Below are 20095 nucleotides of genomic sequence, written 5' to 3' on the forward strand. Positions count from 1 at the left end.
AGTAGCATATTTGGGTATCTCGCTCCAACCTCCCTACCCAGCAGCAAGGCAAGACGCAGAAGTCAGCAACCTGCTCTGGAAACCAAGCCCTATAATGAATGTTTGAGAGAGTTGTATTTTTAAGTTATATATTCAAGAAGGGAAAAAAGGACAACCCAAACAATTATTGTCCGCTCAGCCTCACGTTGATACCAGGCAAGATTCTGGAAAATATCATTAACAAAGTGGTCTGCAAACACTTAGAAACAAATGTGGTCATCGCTAATAGTCAACATGGATTATCAAAACAAGTAATGCCAGAGTAATCAGATCTCTTTTTTCGATAGAGTTACAAGCTGGACAGATGCAGGGAATGCCGTGGATGTAGTGTATCTGAATTTCAGTAAGACCTTTGACAAGGTCCCCCATGACCTGGCAAACAAGCTAGTCAAATGTGGGTTAGGTAAAACTACGGTTAGGTGGATCTGTAGTTGGTTAAGTGAATGAACCCAGAGGGTCCTCACCAATGCTTCCCCTTCATCCTGGAAAGAAGTGACGAGTGGAGTACCATAAGCCCAGTTCTGTTCAACATCTTTATTAGTGACTTAGATGAAGGGTCAGAAGGCATGATCATCAAGTTTGCAGGTGACACCAAATTGGGAGGGAAAGCCAATACCCCAAAAGACAGGAGCAGAATTCAAAATGATCTTAACAGATTAGAGAGGTGGGCCAGAACTAACAAAATGAAGTTCAGCAGAGACAAATGAAAGATACTCCACTTAGGCAGAAAAAATGAAATACAAAGATACAGAATGGGTGATGCCTGGCTCAACAGCAGTACATATGAAAAAGATCTTGGAGTCCTTGTTGAACATGGGCCAACAATGTGAAGTGGCAGCTAAAAAGACCAATGGGATTTTGTCCTGCATAAATAGGAGTATAGTGTCTAGATCCAGGGAAGTCATGCTACCCCTTTATTCTGTCTTGGTCAGACCACACCTGGAATACTATGTCCAATTCTAGGTACTGCAATTTAAGAGAGATGTTGACAAGCTGGAAAGTGTCCAGAGGAGGGTGACTAAAATCATCAAAGGTCTGGAGAACAAACACTACGAGGAGCAGCTTAAAGAGCTGGCCTGTTTAGCCTGCAGAAGAGAAGGTTGAGAGGAGACATGGTAGCCATGTATAAATATGCCCCCTTGATGGATTGTCACCTTGTCTTGGTGAGGGGGCTTGCGTGTTCCAATGAACCTGTAAGTGTAACCACCGGAGTCATGTACTCCCAGGAGGGGGCACAGGGGAGGATCCAGACCAAGAACAACCCAAAGATCCAAAGAACTCAATGGCGGAGCAGGTGTAAGATAACATGGTACATGGTACAACAGCTGTGGAGGCGGAAGAAGACTGCAATAGATTGAGAAGCCACCATCGTCATGTTAACCATGCCACTGGTTGGGACCCTCACTTGGTGAAGGCTGTGTGTTGATCAGTTGTGCACCGATAGTATTTGTTTCCTCACTGCATCTTTCTTTCTCTTTACAAGATAACTAAAGCCTTGAGACCCATTCCTCTGATATTTGGGTTAAGTCAAAATGCAACATTAAGATTCAATATTGAAGCATTAAACTTCTACTGAGCATGACACAGATCCTTCTGCAAAGTGACATTTACCACAAAATTCTATCCCTCTAGTTTGTATGTCCCAAGTCACAGGATGGATAGTTATGTTCATCATCCCAAGCGCTGAAGTACACAGCTTTTCTATTGCTAGAAGGAAATGTCCTCACAGCAGGAGAAACATGATCAAAGAATTTGTTTCAACATGGTGTATCACTTGAATACCTGGCCTATGCTTAGCCCAGGTACTTGCAAATTGGCTCAAAACCAAGAAAAATGTTTCAAATTCACACCTGCAAAATAGACAATGTTCCAATTCCACGCATGTACACAGGGATTTTGGAACTATTGCCCTAGTCTGTGTTTGTGTGCATCTGTCGGTCTACTGCAAGTATTCATGCCAAGCAACAGGAAAGGCTCTTCAGTCTGACAGGATGGATATCTGGCCATAGTTCCTGGCATCTAGTAGTTTTAATGGGATTTGTTCTATAGTTAAAAATCCACACAGAGACCTTATTACTATTAGCTGATTTAAGTGTAAATTACACTGACAGTGAGATCTCTAGATATCATGAAACTGAATAATGCTTTTCCATAGCATTCAACTTATTTTATCTAGTTTTAGGTATTAAAAAGAGTGACTCCTTTCTACAGACTATTACTAAAATCCTGCTACAATAACCAGGGATCTAACTTTGGTCTTCACTTAAGATAAAATAAATTGATAAGTGATAGAAATTCTCAAATCAAGACTCTTTTGGATGCTATCAGTAATTCTGCTGGCCAAATAAATCAATGCTTATAAAGCGGTATGTGCAACAGATACTCACTTCTCTTGTTTGGACATCAAAGATAATGTTTGCACATGAAGTCATCCTGTTTCTGGAAACTACAATCAATAAAGGCTCCTTTTCAAGTACCAACCAAATCCATCTGTGTTATCTTATCAAGCAATCTTACATAAAACACACATAAGCTCAGCGTATGGGGTCTTCTTGGGAAACTCAGTGGTAGCCTCTTTGGCCTATGGAGAAGGATTAGCCTTGATCCCCTTCCTTTCCTGAACTCCTGGTGAGATTTCCAGGGAAGATACAACACTGGCTAATAAGCCTAGAAGGAAACAAGTTTATGTTACTGCTGAACTCATCTCCTCTTGCCTCATTTTCATAGTTAAAGAGATAGTGGAACCCTAAGAATTATTGGAGGGCTTTCTCCCAGGGTATTATCTCTCTTCCAGGGAATTATTTATTGGGGAACTGACATTTTTGGGATGGGGGCGTAGGATGCTATCTCATCTTCAGTCAAAACAACTATTCCATCTAGCACAGTATTTCCTAACTTTTTTTTTAACCAGGGACCACTTTGACCAGGGACCACTCTCTAACATTAGTACCAGGAGTTACAAATCCTTTTGGTCAACTTTAGATTCAGTTTGGTTATCTGAGGTGCTGATTCAGAAAACTGCATTGGATAGACCACACCAGCTCTAGTTTATGATATAGAACACATGCCATCCAGCAGTCGCCATCTGCTCACCAGAAAACCATATTTCATAATCTAGAGCAGATGTGGTAGCAATAATCTTTGTGGGTAGTCAGCCTCTCCCTTCCAACATCCCCATTGTCTAGGTACTATAAGAGGGTTTTGCGAGACCTGACGTTCTTGTTGCTACTTGGTTTCGAGGCAACAGTGTAGTAATGGTGAGACCGCGGACCATATTTTCATTCTTGTGGAACACTGGTGTTCCACGGATCACAGGTTGGAAACCACTAATGGCAATCCTGACTGACAATAGTTTTTCCAGGGTGCCATAGAAGAATCTTTCCTAGCTCTTCTTAAGAATCCCAGGTGTGTTCAGGAGATCCACAGATCAGAGGAAAAGGTTGCTCCAGAAACACCGAGAGTGTCTTGAGTGAGAGACAGGGCTGTTTCTCCTCCTGGAGTTTAGAGTTCAACTTTGTATTCTACTGGGGGAAGTAAAGACAATGAAGATAGTCCTTTGCTCAACTCAAGAAGTCTTCTAATATTCAGTTTCTTTGGTCCCTGTCTTCTTTACACCAACAATTTAAGGAATTTCTATTTAAGAAATCTGAATTTTGTTATACACCTAGCTCTCCATGTGCTTGAACTTAGGCCCCCCAGGACAGGTACAACACAGAATAGTGACATATCTCAGCACAGATAAGTACAGTTCCCCTTCAAGTAGAATGAAAAATATCCTTTTGAGCATCTTGTGGCTTACAGGCTTTGCTGGCTATAACTTTGAACTTAATGCACAGCATTTGAAAGTCAGAGCCACACCAATCACAAAAAGAAAAGTTTGTGCTCCTGCTTTCATGCAGTTTTCCCTCTAGATATCACACCTTTTTGCTTCACAAGCATTTGTTCTGATGCTCTAAGAGACACTGAGGTTGATTTGCTTCTCTCTTCTAGCAGCAAAAAAAGATCAGATGACCTAGTTTGTCATTTTGGAGAATGGTTGTCACCCACGCAGGGGAGATAATCCTGTGAGAAGCAAAGGAGGACAAAGCAGCAGTCTACTCATTTGATCCAAATGTGCTGCAGGCATTCGGACCACTGACCCAGTGCTGTGAGCCTTGATACTAAAGACAAATACCAAGTGCCATGAAGGCCAACTTGCACAGTGCCTTTCTTCAGTGTATGTTCCTTCCTCTGATGCCTGGAAACAGTGGGTGTCTATTGTTCTTATGACTTCATGAGGGATTTAAAACAGAAAAATTGCATAAAATGCTGATAACCAAATATTCATGAAAGCTGACAAGTGACAACTCTTCTTTTAATCTCAGAGACAAAAAGTTGTAATTTAATCTCTTGAAATGCAGACTCTTTAGCAATCGTCAGTGGTGTTTTAACCAGTGGGAACAGATGGTTAATGACAGGACTAATCGACAGCATCACTTTGAACAGACAACATTCTCCATCACAAAAACTTCAATCTGCTTCCCAAAATCCCAACACATTAAGACTCAAGTGTTCGGAAAAGCAGGAGTTTCCCCTATTCCATTTTAAGATATCAAGATATGATAATTATTGCAGACTTTTCTATGAGTATGTACAGATATAATCAACAAAACTAACAAGTGTGCTTTAACCGCAGGTCTGCTCTCTTGCACCTCACTGAATTTATATGGTAACAAAAAAAAAAAAGATTAATAACCTACTCAGCTATTCTTGAGTTAGAATTTTGCTGGCTGAAATTTCAGTGGCATAGAATCTGCTCTATCACAAAGGCTTACTGCAAATGAAATATCAAGAGTATAACCTAAAATTAGTAGCACCATGCAATGCTTTTGAAAGTCATCCAAGCTTTTGCGCATGTCTATGGAATCATTACCAATAGAGGAACAGACCTATAAAATCCTTCTGTCTACATCCCAGTGTAGTCTTGGACAAATGGACAGTTTAAGATAGTACAGACTTATTCTACAGAACACTTCGGACCAAATATCTTGATATCTAAACTAAATGTGCTATTCTGACACAGGAAACAGGTGTGTGACATCAGGTGCCCTTTCAGCCCATTCTCTAGATCAAATCCATCTCCGTTCCAAGACTCAATTGCTACAGTAAACGGCAATTGGCATGATCTAGTCAGAGGTACATTAGTAAGATTGTCTTATACATTAGCATCAGAAACACTAATTCTGAACCCTTTCGGTACCAAGTGAGTACCCCTGTGTTGTTTCCCCTTTCTGAGCCAAGGGTATATGGGTGTCGGAGAAGATATCTATCACCCTGAGGAAATTAAATCATCATCATTTCTTATCCATCTCTCCCTATAGATCAAGATGAGGAACAGCCACTGATATCAAAAGGTAGAAATGTATTATACATTTAAAGAAAATTCCAAGTACAAAAAGTTGGAGGTTGGGATATGTTGATGGCATGCAACCAAGGCAAAGTACAAAGCTTGTGTGGACAACTGTGGTGGCGGCGGCCATTTATCACTTTGGAGCAGACTATGTATATTGACTGCAAAGTGACACTGGAAGCTATCTTCCTGTGACTTTCAGTTTCTAGTGATATGGAGAGCAATTCTCTTGACTTTTCAGGGTGGACTCAATTTGAAGAATATGGATAAAGATACATGATTATTACTGGAACAACAGTCATAGGAGTAATGATGTATTCTTCTTCCGAGAGAAGAATTGTCCTTCTTCTGAGGGAGGATTCTTCTTCTGTGGGAGAAGAATTGTTCTGGGGAATGTGGGTGCTAAAGGAATATTTGGAGGAAGCTAGGAACCCCAAGAAAATACGGTGAAGACACATTCAGCCTACAAACAGTATTTCAGCAATGTGAGTGGAAGTATGATTTGTTTGTCCTAGAGCACTGGTTCCCAACCTGTGGGTCTCCAGATGTTTTGGCCTTCAACTTCTAACAGCTGGTAAACTGGCCGGGATTTCTGGGAGTTTAGGCCAAAACACTTGAGGACTGACAGGTTGAGAACCACTATCCTAGAGTATCTTGTTGTACATTTATCCAGCTCACAAGATGGCTTTAGCACCTCCTGGACCATTAACCCCTCAATCCTTTCACTCATTTCAGGAATTGAGGATGGATGAGTAAAGCAGCCCTGTATCTTTAAGCCATCACCCATCTTATTCGCCCTTCTAGTTATTGGAATGGGAAGATTCATGTGTCCAAAACAGAATCTGGGAAGACAAAAAGATAGCAATCAAACCCACTGCCCAGCCTGGAGGAGGAGGAGGCAAAATGTAAAAGCGTACCAGCTGAGTTTCATCCCATTTAAAACTCCTTTCAGAACTGTCCAGCCCTTCCAGCCTGCGGAAAAAGACGTTTTTTGAAAAACTGGAAGTGACCTCCATCTGAAGTGGATGGTGCAGCTTACCCTTAGTCCAGGTGAATGTGGAAAATGGATCCTGGACTCTTTATTGCCGAACACCCCAATCTAGAATGCTTTTTAATTATACCAAGAAATTGTGTTATTTTGTCATCCAGCACACCAAACCACATAGTTAGAGACATCTTTCAAATGAACAGATAGTAGTAAAAGAGCTCAATTTCCATCCAGATAATGAAAATATTAATATTAATTTGTGGATAATCTCTTTGTTCCCTTCATTAATAGTCAACAAAATTTGGTTTGTGATGCCAACCTGAGGAAGTTGTTGCACTTTCAGGAATTTTCTGAACTGCAAGATTAAGTCCTGCAGTTCTGTTCTTGAAAGACAAAAAACACTCTATTTAGAAAGCAAAGAAGCGCAAGAATGTTTGTTTTCCATGTAAGAGAAACTACATGGATTTATAAAACTGCTTGAAAAATCAGGGATCACAAAGATCAGGAATTATCTCTGGGAAACACAAAAGCTAAACTGCCCCAGTATAGAGCAAACCAATAGTCTCTGTGAGATGGTTGTTCTGCCCACTGCCTCCAGCACCAGTGACATTTGTTCTATTGCATTCGATACATTGAACTTAATGGAAACTACTAAAAAGCAATGAAGCAATTGCTCTGAGGCCTAACTGCAATTTCTCTCTCTCTTTGTCTTCGTGGTTTAAGCAGAAATATTTCTTGGACACAATTAATATTGTCATATGCATGTTCTAAAGCTGTCAAAAGATATTACACTCTTCTGTGAACTTTTCCAACTGTAAACTAGCACATTGTGTACTGAAAGTAGTAAATTCACTTGTTCATCAGGTCATCATTACCACTGAATCAAGAGTTTAGACCACAAAAAACAAAGATGGTTGCCTTATATGTACAAAAACTAGACATTTACAACATTCTAATAGCATCTTAGGAGAGTATATATACAAAGTCAAATGACCAGTGAAAGCCACTTCTAATCTTACCCTTTGTATCAGTTTCTGGGTACTAAATATACTTGCATAATACTCCCTTTTAATGATGCACATATGTATTAAAAGTTACATAATATCTGATTGTTTTAAAAAGCTAAGGGACATAGAGGCATCTGCCTCTATATCCCACCTCGTAACCTAAGATCATCCGGGGAGGCTCTGCTCTCACTTCCACCAACATCGCAAACACGGCTGGTAGGGACGAGGGACAGAGCCTTCTCGGCGGTGCCCCCCCCCCCCCCCCGCCTGTGGAACACACTTCCAAGTGAGATACGATCGACCCCATCCCTCCTGGCTTTCAGGAAGAAAGTAAAATTGTGGCTGTGGGACCAGGCCTTCGGTCAGCAGACATAAAGCAGCACTTTGGTTGAAATGGACTGGAAAGACCATTTACATGAGGATACGGTTTTATTGATAATTAAGGTATTATACTGTTTAATTAATGCCTTATGTACTTATGTATTTTAATGGTTTGATGGTTATGTTTAATGGTTATTGTATTAATTGTTCATGTAACGGCATCGAATTGCTGCCTTTGTAAGCTGTTCTGAGCCCCCCTTTTGGAGTAGAGAAGAGATGGGATATAAATACAGAAATAAATAAATAATAAATAATACTTTGAAAAGCATTTCCTATATTTATTTCTGCTTACACTAGAGCCAATTGGAACAGTGGCAGTATTTGCTGTTGTGAACAGTTTTGCAATAAACTAACAAACCCAGAGTTAAAAATATTTTCAAAACTGAAATGACGAAAATAAACTTAGTAGTTCTATAAAAATAAGTGTTAAGAGGCAGTCTGATTACATCATACTTTGTGACTAGTAAAAGACAGTAATAGCAAAAAGAATAAAGATTCAGGTAAGAGGGACTGGGCAGAAAATAAAATATAGTGTGATACAAGAAAAAAATCCTGCATGTACATTTCATATCACAAATTTATTGTTTCAACAGTGTAAAATAAAAGTGACCCAAAGACTCTATGCAGCATGAATCACAGCAATCATTTGAAAGCTGTCACAACATTGCTTTTTCTGGTTTTCTGTGGTTACATTATTTCACCAGTTGTTGAGGAAGGAATCTATCTCAAAAAGGAGCCACTAAACTCCCCTAAACAATCTTGGGGTCAAATTTAAATACTTTTACACCATTGCACACAATACAAAACAAAAGCTGAGCTTGAGAAAACAGCAGCTGTTGAAAGGTAAATACACAATAAGCAATGTGAGATAAACCATGTATCATATAACTGGAAAATGACTACAATGTGGACGTACCAAAGAGTCTGCAAAGATAAATACAACAACCAGATGCAAGTACTATATATACTCATGCATAACTCTTATCCAGGTCAACTGGATGGAAGGGAAATGTTTAATTCATTCCAAGAAAAGCTAAAAGGCACATTGACTGCTTCTCAACTGCTATGGTGACACTTCTGGTCTTTTTGAATGCATGGATGGAGAAATGGTAGTAGTGTCTGGCTCCCTGAAGTGGCATTGAAGTTTTTTCTTCTCTATGGAGTGACCCACAATTTATTCACAGATCATATCAAAATCCATATTTTTGGCCCCCAAATCTGCCTTTGACTTACACGTTTAACTTATACTTAAGTATATACAGTAATATTTTTTGCAGATGCTTGCATACTATGAACTTGGCAAAAGAGTCTGGTCACAATGACATATCTTAAATTTGAAAATTGGATATTCGAAACGTTCACCAATTGTAGCTTCTAGCATATCTAACACTCTGTACTCCACTGGTACTTGCAAACTGACTAACACTGCTTTAGCACCATGAAAGAGAAGTGAAATAACCCATGGATAATCATGTGAATGCTCGATCAATTATTTTCAGGTTACAAAATTGGATTTCTTATCAAATTTTAACTGGAACTGCCCCCACAAAAGGTTGTTCAGTCTCAGAGTGCACTGTTGCCAAAGGACGCCATGTTGAATCCAACCCAAAGAAGTGTAGTTATACAATGACTATCAGCTTAGTTGCCTCAGCAACAGGGACATGCTTCTTCTCATTATCCCTTCCCATCCAACACCAACTCACAGTGAGGGCAATGCACTTGACTTCAGGTGCCCCATAAAAAATCATTACTCTTGCTGGATAACTTGCCATTGGCTGGGTTCACTCTTCCCAGAAGGATGACCCAGATTTTTTTAAAAATGGAAACAAAGCATAAAAGAGAACTGACTTTGGGAAGTGTAAACATTTGATGGTGTTCACTGAGGACCTCTCCACCCCAAAGCTTTAGCTTAGTGCTTAAAACTGAACTGGGCAACAATCTGGCATTGCCTTGGCCTTTGTTCTGGGGCTATTCTAGAGGTTGCAACCTCTTCTTCCTTGGCTTCCTTCTCTCTTCTGACATTTCCACCACTTCAGAGTAATGCTTCTCTTTGAAAGAAGAAATCAAACTAGTTCTCTGCTTCCTAATAATCTCTCCTCAAAGTGCTTTGTGCATCAGAGCTGATTTCATTACCTGCTGCCTGCTGCTGCTGGTGGTTTTATTTAAAGCACAGGCATACCGTGAAGAAAGAATTCAGCATGACCTTCCTGAACTGCTGTGGGATGAATGCTCCCTGCACTGACAGGGAGAAACTGCTTCCCTTTCTTAAAACTATCAGACTAAGCAGAGCATTGAAAGAAAATCTCCCACATCCAAGACCCCATTTTCAATTACTATACATACTGAAAGGGATTTCAAAAAACACAGGCTGATACAATAAACATGGAAGAGATGACTGATCATAGAACACAGTATTGGTAGAAGAACTCTTAGTGTGAAAACTGAGTTGATTAAGTTTCTGGAGCCGAGCAGTACCTTTTCTGCAGATCAAGTGCAAAAACAAGCCAGCAAAAACAAGGATGATCTATATGTTCTGTTGTAGTGCATCTCAATCTCAATTTATAACTGAAGGAAAAGTGGGATTGACCAAGTCTATAGCTACTTACTGCCATACTGTGAAACTGTTAAAATCAACTTCTCTTAATAATGAACTGAATCAGATAGCCAAACCTTTTTTTACCTGAAGTTATTTTACCTTCCAAGTTATTTAATCTTCCCTAACAGGGCAAGGAACAGAGAAATCAGGTTGAATTATGAGAAAATAAAACGCAAACCTAATTGCTCTCCCTAGGAAAGATTTTTTCATATAGAGATGTACTTAAAATAAATATTCATGGCTTAGTGAATTCAATTATCCCGAAGACTTGGTATTAACTACCATGTATATTCAAATCTGCCCAGCAGTTCTTATAAAAAGCAGCAGTCCATGCTGCTTTTTAACTGGAAAAGCCCTCTGCCGCCAAGCTGGTAAACCAGTCCACTGTCATGTTCTTGCAGCATATTACTAGGGCCACTAAGTATACATATTAGCCCATGAGGATACACTTTAATCCTTGTGGGTGCTCTCTAACCATATGTGTTAGTCTCTGAGCAAATCTTTCTTCTGAAGCCATGCCTCTTGTTCAAGACTCTGAAAGCGCATGACAGCACAAATCCGACTTCCAGGATATCAGAAGCTATTCTGACAGTTTGGTAAACATCATCTGGGGATACTGGAAAAAAATCTGAGCTAGACAGAAGATTAACTCTTCTGGGCAGCAGTTTGTCATAAAGTATCACCCACATACCCTCTGGGGAAAAGAAGTATGCAACTCACCTGCTCTTCTGAAAGCTGTGAGATGTGATTCACCGCAGCATAAGACTCTATCTTTGGATTGAAGTGGTTGATGATGGCTCTGAAACAAAAAGAGGAATTTTACACTATATGCAAAAATTACAGAAGCAATCTTCTTCATTCACCACTACTGAATAGATGCTTTTTCTTCCACTGTACCATAAAGTTATAGATCCATCTTAGCTAACAAAACTTAAGAAAGAGCTCAAAGGATTTAGTTATTAATCAATTCACTTCTATATGGCAAAATGTTGATCATACCTGCACTTGATAAATTGTCATAAAGTTGTAATCGCATTCTACATTTCTTTTTTTATGATACAATAGTCCCCCTGTCCATGGATCATTATGTCTTGAACCATGAGTGTTCACATTGTCGCCATTTAATATAATGGGGTGTAGTCATCTGCATTTTTCTGCATCCATGCCCCATGGATATTGCAGGCCCACTGTTCATTAAAATAAAGTCCTCTCTTGGGCCTGACTGGAAATTATGCTTTGGTATGTCTGCTTAAAAAATACATAAGTGCACATCAACTCAGTGATGCACACATATATGTCCACACATACATAAACACTTTTTTCCCCTCATGGCCACCCGGAGTTGGAAGTGGTCTCATGAGCTATCAAGTCCAACCTGGATACCATGTTAACAGCGGTCTCTGAGGATGTAACACGAGCACCTGCTTGTCCGATTTTGATGGATTCATTTCAATTGGTGAAACCCGAGGATGTGGACAAGATACTTGGAGGAATGAGGGCAACCACATGCATCCTAGACCCCTGCCCATCCTGGCTTCTAAAGGAGGCCAGAGGGGGATTGGCCGAGTGGGTGAAGGTGGTGGTTAATGCCTCCCTTCGGGAAGGCAAAATTCCAGCGAGCTTAAAACAAGCTGTAATAAAACCGCTGTTGAAAAAACCATCACTGGACCCTACTCAATTCGTCAACTATTGGCCTGTTTCCAATCTCCCCTTTTTGGGCAAAGTCCTGGAACGTGTGGTGGCCTCACAACTCCAGGTATTCTTGGTAGACACGGATTATCTGGATCCGGCACAGTCTGGCTTTAGGCCGGGACATGGTACCGAGACAGCCTTGGTCGCCTTAGTGGATGATCTGCGCCGGGAGCTAGACAGGGGGAGTGTGTCCCTGTTGGTTCTGCTGGACCTCTCAGCGGTCTTCGATACCGTCGACCACGGTATCCTTCTGGGACGCCTCGCGGGAATGGGCCTTGGTGGCACTGTTTTGCAGTGGCTCAGGTCCTTCCTAGAGGATCGTACCCAGAAGGTGTTGCTGGGGGACAACTGCTCAACCTCACAACCATTGTCTTGTGGGGTCCCGCAGGGTTCTATACTGTCCCCCATGTTGTTTAACATCTACATGAAGCCGCTGGGGGAGATCATCCGGAGTTTCGGGGTACGGTGTTATCTGTACGCAGATGATGTCCAACTCTGTCACTCCTTCCCACCTACTACTAAGGAGGCTGTTCAGGTCCTGAACCTGTGCTTGGCCGCTGTATCGGACTGGATGAGGGCTAACAAATTGAAACTGAATCCAGACAAGACAGAGGCACTCCTGGTCAGTCGAAAGGCCGAACAGGGCATAGGGTTACAGCCTGTGCTGGATGGTGTTACACTCCCCCTGAAGACACAGGTTCGCAGCTTGGGTGTGATCCTGGATTCATCGCTGAGCCTGGAACCCCAGGTTTCGGCGGTGACCAGGGGAGCATTTGCACAACTAAAACTTGTGCGCCAGCTGCGCCCGTACCTTGGGAAGTCTGACTTGGCCACGGTAGTCCACGCTCTGGTTACATCCCGCATAGATTACTGCAACGCGCTCTACGTGGGGTTGCCTTTGAAGACGGCCCGGAAGCTTCAAATGGTCCAGCGTGCAGCAGCCAGGTTGCTAACAGGAGCGGCGCTCAGGGAGCACACAACTCCTCTGCTGCGCCAGCTCCACTGGCTGCCAGTTTGCTACCGGGCCCAATTCAAAGTGCTGGCTTTAGCCTATAAAGCCCTAAACGGTTCTGGCCCAGCCTACCTATCCGAACGCATCTCTTCCTACGAACCCCCCAGGAAGTTAAGATCATCTGAGGAGGCCCTGCTCTCGATCCCGTCTGCTTCGCAAGCACGCTTGGCGGGGACGAGAGACAGGGCCTTCTCTGTGGTGGCCCCTCGGCTGTGGAACTCCCTGCCTAGGGATATTAGATCAGCCCCCTCCCTCCTGACCTTTCGTAAGAGAGTGAAAACCTGGCTCTTCGAGCAGGCATTCAGAACCCCGGAATAGATAGTCAAGCCTGAGATGGAGAATGACCCAGGAACAGCCAAGACGATGAAATGGACTGGGATTGGAATGAGAGGATATAGCTCTTTTTAAATTGTCATTGCACTGTCTTTTTTGTCTAATTGCACTTAACTGTTTTTGCTTTTGTATTGTATTGATGGCATCGAATTGTGCCGATATGTAGACCGCCCTGAGTCGCCTGCGGGCTGATATGGGCGGGATATAAGTGATGTAAATAAATAATAAATAAAAACCCCTCTCAGTGCAGGATCTTCAGCTAAAGCACCCCTGGTAGGTGTCCAGTCTCTTTTTGAAGACATCTAGAAAGGGAGCTCCATCACCTCTCTAAGTAATTGGCTCCAGAGTTGAACTACTCTTACTGTCAAGACATCCTTTCTAATGTCTGAACAGATATTGTCAAGATAGGGTCACCATAAGTTAGAAACAACTTGAAGGCACACAACAACTACTACAACTACATTGTATAGAATTATATGTAGCAGCTACAATTAACTCCATAGAAACTATCAGCTAGGCCTATGGATTTAATGAGACAGGTCATGCTTGACCACAACTATTACCTAAAAACATGCACTTTATTTCAATCTGTTTATGATTTGAAGTTGTTGAAATATGCATATTGGCATATTGAACTCTCAAATCTATTTCAATCTTCACCTAGTAAATAAACTTTCGTAAACCAATTCTGTTAAAATCTATTTTAATGAAAGTTCATTAAAATGTACAGCTGTAAAATAGACAGCCATGTTAATCCAATAAGAAATGGTCTATCAGTTATTCTGGTGTTGTCATTGTCTGCAAGAAAGTGGGTTAGCAGAGTTTACTAGCATATTTTGGGATGGATTTTGATCTAGTAGTTGGGCTGAAAAGCTGGGATCTGGTACAAGCAGAAACAGGATGCATGCACCTGTCTCAGAATATGTATAACAAGACTAAAATACTGAACATTTAACACAAAAACCACAACCCACATTTGTTATGAATGACTTTTCAATAACTTTGAAGCATAGGTTCTTTTTATTGCAATTTCCAGTGTGAGAAGATATATCAGATTACAGAAAACATTTAGACAAAGAATGACATTGGACATACAGACATACAGATTCTATGCAACTACATTGGATTCACAATTACATTGGTTAACAAATAAACAAAGGGGAATTACATTTTCACTCAGCATTCACACACATGTACATGCATTCATCCACATGCATCCAAATATTACCATATCCTTTCTCCCTCCTTGGAGAAGCACCTGTAAGGCCAGACCCTGATTTCCTGCAGCCTGCCAACGCATAGTTCCATAACTTCCATAACGCCATAACTTCAAAACGCCGAAATGCCAACACTTCTTTCCCTAAGAACAGTGCCAAGGACCAGATCTCTGTTTTCCATACAGCAGAACCTGACTCCCTGCACAAAATCTAAGACTCCAAAAGCGCACTTCTTCCTCTTCCCTTGAGAAAGAAGCCCCAAAGTGTCCAGAATCATGCTTTCCCAGAGCATATCTGCCACTCTCCAAATACACCACCTCTCTCCTTCCCATGGAGCAGAGCATGGCGGGTGGATCAGACTCCTCGGTCTGCCACGATTTGAGCATTATTAGGCTGAGTCTTTTATAGGAAAATTCTGTTGATGTAGTCCCAAAGTTGTAAATTAATGATAGACGTCTTCCATCCTGGATCCATCCCAGTTTCCTGGCCAGATGTTGATCTTCTTGATTGGTGTTGATCTTCTGTTGACTTCCTTCTTAACATAAGGAATGTTGCAAACATTTCCTTTATCCCTGTCCCAGTTCTTATCAGGGTTTCTCATTAGCAAGTCCAGCAAGCAGGTAGTTAGTCATTGCAGGCCTTAATATTATACTGGCGATTCCAAAATTATTAGCTCCATCCATACATCCTTCCATTCTTCCATTCATTCCCACACATCATTTTAAATTCACATTTATCAAATTTGCACATTGAATTTCTTATTACATATTCCCCCTCTTGCATATAGATTTCATTTTTAAATCTATATGCAACATATAGTAAAGTAACTTCTAAATTTCAGTTGAATCAAAATCTCATTTTCTTGAAACAGAAATACATTTTCACAATTACAAGTAACAATATAATAATCATTACAATTGAATTAACCATTTCAGATAAATTGAACTTTTGCATTTAAACCTTCAAAACATTTGATCAATTAATGTAAGAACCTTTCTTCATATGCACAACATCTAAAACCATGCTGTTCCCAAATTATTGTTTCCTTCTTTGTTCATTTTCATTACATTTCCATAGCAAAACTTTAACTTTATTTCTCATCAACAAACTTTCTAATATATAAATATCACATTTCTTTTGACTTCCCATGTTTGTAACCCATATAAACCTTCATTGTTTTATTTCCTTTATAAATCTATGTATCTGAACCCAAATTAAGGTATCCAAAATGTTTCATTTACTAAGCCACCACTGTAACACATTTCCCTTACATTTCCATAAGTTATTTAATTAAAAGCATAAACAAACCACATTTTCCCATGTGTATGTTTCCCCAACATCAGTGTAAACCTTTCAAATCTAAAACCTCTTTATTTAACTGTAGAACTTATTTCAACCTTAGATTTACCGTGTGTGTGTGTGCGCGCGTGTGTGATTTGAACCCATTTCCAACTTCATCCTGAGCTGAAAAGCAATGTTTGCATTTCTTTTTCTCCATAACATCAATTCTCTTTAAATGAGCAAATTCTGTGACTCAACATCCCCAAATTCCCAAACTGCTTTGTTGTTCCAGAAGTCTGAGACTTACAGCTCTGGCCTCTGAAATAACTTAGAGCATTGCATAACCCCATTAACACCTTTAAGAAACCTTTTGCTGAATGTTTCTTTTCTGTTCCCCTTTAAACTCTTTAAACTTATAAATCACAACAATATATATGCACCGTTCAAAATGAAAATTATCAAACTCATGTCAATTTCTTTTTCATCAGGTCTTCCTTCGAGTTGGTAGCTACATTTAGATTCCTGTAAACTTAAACAAATCATTTTAATTAATCGCTTGCGTCATCCTTGAAAGGCTTAGACTTGATTTCATCACTCCAGCTCTCCTGTAATCAGTAACTTAGATAAACAGACAGAATTAACAAAAGTTAACACTTTCTGATAAAGCTCCCAAATTGGTTGTAACAAATTCCTTTAAACAAAATCTCTCTGTATCTATTTCATTTTTCTCTTTTGCAATAACAAAACTCCAACCAATTTATTATATTTTCTAGGAAATTCAAAAGAACTTGGATTTCCCAAAAAAAAAAAACCCTCCCAAAATAACACAAAACTCCATTTACTAGGCTAATCAATAGGCTGATCAGGCTACTTCCCACAACCAAAATGCAACTCATCTGTCATTACCAATTTGCAAAATCATAACTCCAATGACCTTGTTATTTAACCATAAAATACCCCCTCTAGATAACATATTAATACCATTTTGTAACAAGCACCCTATTTTCCTTAAATAGGCTTCCACAAAAAAAAGAACTTCAGAAAATAAAACTCAGAATCTCCTCTGTTCTTCCTCCTGCACATTTTCATTTATAATCACCAAGACTCCTCCTGTACAAAACTGAAAATTCATTTAGATCTCTTTTTCTAAATTTCAAGGGTCAAAACTGCATCTTGCCCTAAATTGCAACTCCTGCTGTATATTTTACCTCTGACCTTTGACACAGAAGCCCCTTCTTCTGTCAATTTACTGTAAAAACAACTCCAAATTAAAATGCTATCTTCCCTCATTGGAAAGATTTCCCTCTACATTATTAAAAAAACACCTCAAAACACCTTTAGCCCTTCCATGGCTTCAAAACAACAACAACCAAACTTCCCAAGCAAGTGATCTTCCTCCCCCTCTCCATATGGGAATTATGGGGATTCCAATCCATTTAAACTACTCCAGCACATTTACCTTTTCAGAGAATCAGGACTCTCCCTTGTTCCCTCATCTTCTGCAATGCTTCAAGATGTATCTAAACACTTTATTTCTCTAAAGCAAGAAAAATCATTTTCACTACTCCAAATTTCTTTTGTTTCACTACTTCTTAAAGCAAAAGTGTTATACTTCTCTCTCATACTGGAAAAGAATGCCAAATAATGTTATGAATAACTTTCCCACATTGGAAAAGAATATCCCACTTCTGACACCAATTATGTTATGAATGACTTTTCAATAACTTTGAAGCATAGGTTCTTTTTATTGCAATTTCCAGTGTGAGAAGATATATCAGATTACAGAAAACATTTAGACAAAGAATGACATTGGACATACAGACATACAGATTCTATGCAACTACATTGGATTCACAATTACATTGGTTAACAAACAAACAAAGGGGAATTACATTTTCACTCAGCATTCACACACATGTACATGCATTCATCCACATGCATCCAAATATCACCATATCCTTTCTCCCTCCTTGGAGAAGCACCTGTAAGGCCAGACCCTGATTTCCTGCAGCCTGCCAACGCATAGTTCCATAACTTCCATAACGCCATAACTTCAAAACGCCGAAATGCCAACACTTCTTTCCCTAAGAACAGTGCCAAGGACCAGATCTCTGTTTTCCATACAGCAGAACCTGACTCCCTGCACAAAATCTAAGACTCCAAAAGCGCACTTCTTCCTCTTCCCTTGAGAAAGAAGCCCCAAAGTGTCCAGAATCATGCTTTCCCAGAGCATATCTGCCACTCTCCAAATACACCACCTCTCTCCTTCCCATGGAGCAGAGCATGGCGGGTGGATCAGACTCCTCGGTCTGCCACGATTTGAGCATTATTAGGCTGAGTCTTTTATAGGAAAATTCTGTTGATGTAGTCCCAAAGTTGTAAATTAATGATAGACGTCTTCCATCCTGGATCCATCCCAGTTTCCTGGCCAGATGTTGATCTTCTTGATTGGTGTTGATCTTCTGTTGACTTCCTTCTTAACATAAGGAATGTTGCAAACATTTCCTTTATCCCTGTCCCAGTTCTTATCAGGGTTTCTCATTAGCAAGTCCAGCAAGCAGGTAGTTAGTCATTGCAGGCCTTAATATTATACTGGTGATTCCAAAATTATTAGCTCCATCCATACATCCTTCCATTCTTCCATTCATTCCCACACATCATTTTAAATTCACATTTATCAAATTTGCACATTGAATTTCTTATTACACATTCAACATTATTATTTGGTCAACATCCAAATAGAGTAAGGCAAGAAAGATGACTCTGGTACTCTAATCTAGGTAATAATATCTGTAATATTCCACACACCTACAAGAACAGGGATAGAGGAAACTATTCTCACAAGACTGAGAACAAACACTTCAAATCCATGTTTTTATCAGATACTTTATGGAATGGTATCTGTCTGAAGCCTTAGCAAAACCTTTGTTGTTGTTAACTGCCATCAAGTTGATTTTGATCGATGGTGACCATAGGAATGAAAGGTCTCACTGCCTGCTATAAAATAGACATACTTCTGAGAAGAAATAGGAATCATTCTTTTACTTGCACACACACACACATACACAGCAAATCCCATATCCTTTCTATAACAGAAGGATCCTCATCTCAAAGTACATTTCTCTCCTCCTCTGTGAAAAGTGACTTTGATGGATTTTACTTGCCTATGCCAGGATCATAATGCAGCACTAATGCATTGCTGGACCACAAAAATAATTAGTTTTGGTGGGGCTTAGCACTTATAGAAGTTATTGATTCTCTACAAGCTACTTCAAGCATGACCTTTCATTCTTGCCACACTAGAGTAAGTAGAAGGAGTGTTGGTATTCATGAGATGCTGGTAAAGGCCTCCTTCATAAACACAGAACATATGACTATGCTCTGACTGACAGAATATTTAAAGCAATCCTGCCCACATATTTTAATGCCACATACGCTTTTTGCAAGAGAATGCTATACGTTATCATTTGCAAGTGTTCTCAAAATATTATTTTGAGATGTGGGGAGCTCCTAAGCAATACCACCTAATTGATAGCCATTAGACTCCTTCAGGACACAAGAGCTACCAGGTACTCGAAGAAAACGCTTATGGTCAATAAGGAAAGAATAAGCTGAAATACGAAAGTAAAAAGACTTTATATACAGCTATGCAAAATAAAGAACTTAAGAAAAGTGTCAAAACAGTCAACAAGGTTCAAAAGTGATGCTCTCATAGAGTGACAAAAAACAAAAGCAGCCCAGCCCCAAACATATTTTAGCTCTTTAGTGCTAGTAGCAGAGAAAAACTCTGCTCTGATAAAGTTTACAATCTTCATATCTGCTTATCATTTTTTAAAGTAAAATATTGATAATAAACCATTTGAGTGAATTTCTTATTACCAACGTTTCCCAAAGTTAATATTACTTCAACTCCAGAAGCAAAAACAACAGCAAAACCATAAGCCACAGAAATAACAATAAAGCATAACTATCACTTTTTTACCTGTGATGCTAAATCTGATGAGTTTAATGATATGCTGAACTGGTGCTCCCATAATGATATGCTTGACACATCAACTGGTGCTTCCTCAAGTTTTCATAATGAACGGCACATAACAAAAACCCTGTACTCTTGAAGTGATATATTTCAATATAGTACCTATGACAACATTCTACCATCC

At 39.9% G+C, this 20095-nt stretch overlaps 1 protein-coding gene across 2 annotated transcripts in view; it reads right to left on the bottom strand.

Moving 5' to 3' along the window:
* The window catches only part of ARMH3 (armadillo like helical domain containing 3), a 158906-nt gene that overhangs the window by 28849 nt on the left and 109962 nt on the right, over positions 1-20095 (bottom strand). For both annotated transcript variants that reach the window (XM_060768246.2, XM_060768249.2), the window contains exon 24: positions 11121-11199. In XM_060768246.2, the coding sequence (XP_060624229.2) occupies positions 11121-11199 (79 nt within the window). The remainder of the gene's footprint in view (positions 1-11120; positions 11200-20095) is intronic.

The sequence above is a fragment of the Anolis sagrei genome, chromosome 3 (genome assembly GCF_037176765.1).
Source record: "Anolis sagrei isolate rAnoSag1 chromosome 3, rAnoSag1.mat, whole genome shotgun sequence".
Taxonomy (NCBI): domain Eukaryota; kingdom Metazoa; phylum Chordata; class Lepidosauria; order Squamata; family Dactyloidae; genus Anolis; species Anolis sagrei.